Source organism: Diaphorina citri, unplaced genomic scaffold (genome assembly GCF_000475195.1).
Source record: "Diaphorina citri unplaced genomic scaffold, Diaci psyllid genome assembly version 1.1 scaffold2740, whole genome shotgun sequence".
Lineage (NCBI taxonomy): Eukaryota > Metazoa > Arthropoda > Insecta > Hemiptera > Psyllidae > Diaphorina > Diaphorina citri.
In genome coordinates, this window is record NW_007380157.1 from 6,155 (window position 1) to 9,483 (window position 3,329).

The following is a 3,329-nucleotide window of genomic DNA, read 5'->3' on the forward strand; positions in this document are numbered from 1 at the left end:
ACACAATAGAGCTGAGGGCTGCCTGGAAGAGACTGACAAGAAACGCTGACCCTATTTATGTAAATAGGAATAGGCTAGGAAGTAGGAAGAAGAAAGCTAAATAATTTCGATAACCTGGTTACATTCAAACAAAGCCCACAATATCCCTCTATTGGTCTCCTTCTGAAACCTCGCCTGTTATTCTTGTCTTGTACCTACACTAGCAATGTAAATTCTACCTCTACCTTCTTCAGAAATTCTTCTTCTACTACTCAACCTGACTGCTGGGCCAGAAGACGTTAACTTCTTGTACCGTCAGACAGAGAGGAAGGGGGACAATTTTTTTTTCTTAAAGGTTAAACATATTGAGGTCATGCAGACCTTTTCTAATCTTAATGTAAAATCTAGATTATTTTTTCTTTCCAGTTTCGTCGTGGAAAAAACTCGTGAAATTCCAGTAAAACACGCACACGTATAAATTAGTTTTCTACAAGTTCACTAGATTCATAAAGTACGAGTTAGCTATTATTGTTCTCTTTTCCTTCACACTAATTTTTCAAGAACATACTTCATTTCAGCGTTCTTTTTATACTTTCCTTGATCCGCAAAATGTGACTCATTAACACCCAAGGCCACAAAGTGATTTTAAACTCCGTTTAAGTTTAAATCTCGGTTTAAGTAATGTCATTGGTTGATTTTTACAAATCAGCCAATCAGATTACTCAATCCAAGAGTTAAAAAACGGAGTTTAAACTCACTTTTTGGCCCACGCACCTAAGTGAACCGAAATCACTGGAAACATTTGTACAGATTGCACGTAAACTATACAGATCTCGTTGGGTTTTGACGAAACAAGCGCCCAGTGCCCTGGGGACAGCATTGAAAGTTCCCCTTACGCTATAACAGTAACAGGGGACCTAGGTCCTGAACCAGGCGACACGACATTGGTTGTCTTATGTGTTGACACCACACGACTACCCTGTGCTAACTCTCCATTCTGTATATCTATGTATTTGATCCATGCGTCATACGCGTAGGCACCTGTAGCACAGAAGCCAAAGATGGCAGCTACGCCGAATGTTGAATGTGTTGCCCAGGATGCGCATAGGATAGACGCGATGAAATAGAACGCGGCCAGGATGCTGCAGTAGACGAACTCCTGTGAGAGAGAAGAAAGAGAAATTCTTTAGTAATAGGTAATAGCCTAATAGCAATAGCTAATATCTTTGCATTTGTAAACAACATAAAAATAAGGTACAAAATTATGAAAAACAGGACCGTTGTCCTAATAGCAATAGCTAATATCTTTGCATTTGTAAACAACATAAAAATAAGGTACAAAATTATGAAAAACAGGACCGTTGTCTATCAGGATCTTTCAATTGAATCGTCCTTTTTTTTACTCAAGCCATAAGTTGGTATTCCAGGATTTGAAAGTCAAAGAAAGAGCCGTCCCCTGGAAACGACTTATATACAATATTGACTATATTTGTGCATGAATTATTACCTTTATGCGTCGGCCAATCTTTCTACTTTCTAACCGGACACGGTAAAGTATTCCAGGATTTCCAGGGTTCCGGTTTCCAATTCGGTCACTATCTGGAATTGCGACTCATCTTTTTCCGAAGTTCTTTAGATAAATCAATGTGAAGAGGTCCTTACAATGTTTTGTGAAATGTCTCTTAATCTCTTAAGCTTATTTGGACCGTGGTACTTACTATCTTGAGCCAGGGTATCTTATAGAGTTTCTCAATAATATGAAACTTCTCTTCTGTCCACAGAGGCATTCCAACATTTCAACCTATTTCTTCTCTTCTGTCCACAGAGGCATTCCAACATTTCAACCTATTTCTTCTCTTCTATCCACAGAGGCATTCCAACATTTCAACCTATTTCTTCTCTTCTGTCCACAGAGGCATTCCAACACGTCCGAGATAATATCGAATTATCTGAAGTGAAGAAAACTAACTCGACAATCCGAGAGACAGATATCTTATTCCTACAGAAACTGCTGCATAATCCAATCGTATACAACTTGGTTGAGGTAAGTCCATCTGTAGTGTGGGTTGCGGGTTCGATTCGACTTTTTGGGTACAATCTTCTTCTTCATCTTTTATGACTTTATGCTAAGTGGCAGAGCATTCCTGAAGAAGTTCTTCCACGGTACCAATAAATTTTGACTTTGAAATCATTCCAAGCTCGAATGTAAAACATCCATAAAAATTTAAACGCATGGGTAGGTACACCTACGAAAAAAATACGCCTTTCCAAACCTATCCTCTCTGGCTCTCTCCTATATTTGGAAATTCTTCGGCTCTGAACAGAAAGGCGAATGACCCAATGAATTTTCTTTTGTGTACCCACTACCTGTCACCTTAGTAACCAAACATCGAACTTTACCTGGTGAGGTGATTGTAAATATTAAAATTTATAATGAATAGAATGCGGCTCTTGACTCACGATAGAACTCTTTCTGTGTACCTATGTTGCCATATTCATTAAATATCTTCCGTCACAGGGCCGTATCCAAGATTTTATTGAGGGGGAGGGGGGGGGGGCGACTTTTTGAATACAATCTTCTTCATCTTTTATGTTTTATGGCTTTATGCTAAGTGACAGAGCATTCCTGAAGAAGTTCTTCCACGGTATCACTAAATTTTGACTTTGAAATCATTCCAAGCTCGAATGTAAAACATCCATAAAAATTTAAACGCTGCATGGGTAGGTTCACCTACGAAAAAAATACGCCTTTCCAAACCTATCCTCTCTCCTATTTGGAAATTCTTCGGCTCTGAACAGAAAGGCGAATGACCCAATGAATTTTCTTTTGTGTACCCACTACTTGTCACCTTAGTAACGAAACATTGAACTTTACCTGTGTGTTGATTGTAAATATTAAATTTTATAATGAATAGAATGCGGCTCTTTACTTTCTATAGAATTCATTCTGAGCACATGCGAAATAGGTAGGTACATTAAATGTCCAAATACCTTGATCGATAATTCCGCTACCTAAACCGTAGCGAAAAAAATAATCTCCACCCGAGAATCAAACCCTCAACCTCTGCATGAAGAGTCCCTATCACGGGGCGGGTGGTGACAAGGTCTTAACCTTCAATTAACACAAATTAGACCAATCATAGCAAGATCTGATGTAAAATAAGCTCGAGGGGTCCCTCTCGCCCTCCTAAATACGGCCTTGTTGCGTCATAATTCTGTAGCGAAAAAAATATCTCCTTCCGAGAATCAAAACATCAACCTCTGAATGAAGAGTCCCTATCACGGGGCGGGTGGTGACAAGGTCTTAACCTTCAATTAACACAAATTAGACCAATCATAGCAAGATCTGA

The 3,329-nt window shown here is 39.0% G+C and overlaps 1 protein-coding gene across 1 annotated transcript; it reads right to left on the reverse strand.

Moving 5' to 3' along the window:
* Positions 1 to 297: 297 nt before the first annotated feature.
* On the reverse strand, positions 298 to 1,766 carry LOC108253725. The gene is made up of 2 exons (XM_017448209.2): positions 1,698 to 1,766; positions 298 to 1,138 (listed from the first exon to the last, which is right to left on the reverse strand). Exons 1-2 carry the CDS (start codon positions 1,764 to 1,766, stop codon positions 872 to 874), a joined length of 336 nt encoding a protein of 111 aa, XP_017303698.1. The 3' UTR covers positions 298 to 871.
* Between the last annotated feature and the right edge of the window lie 1,563 nt (positions 1,767 to 3,329).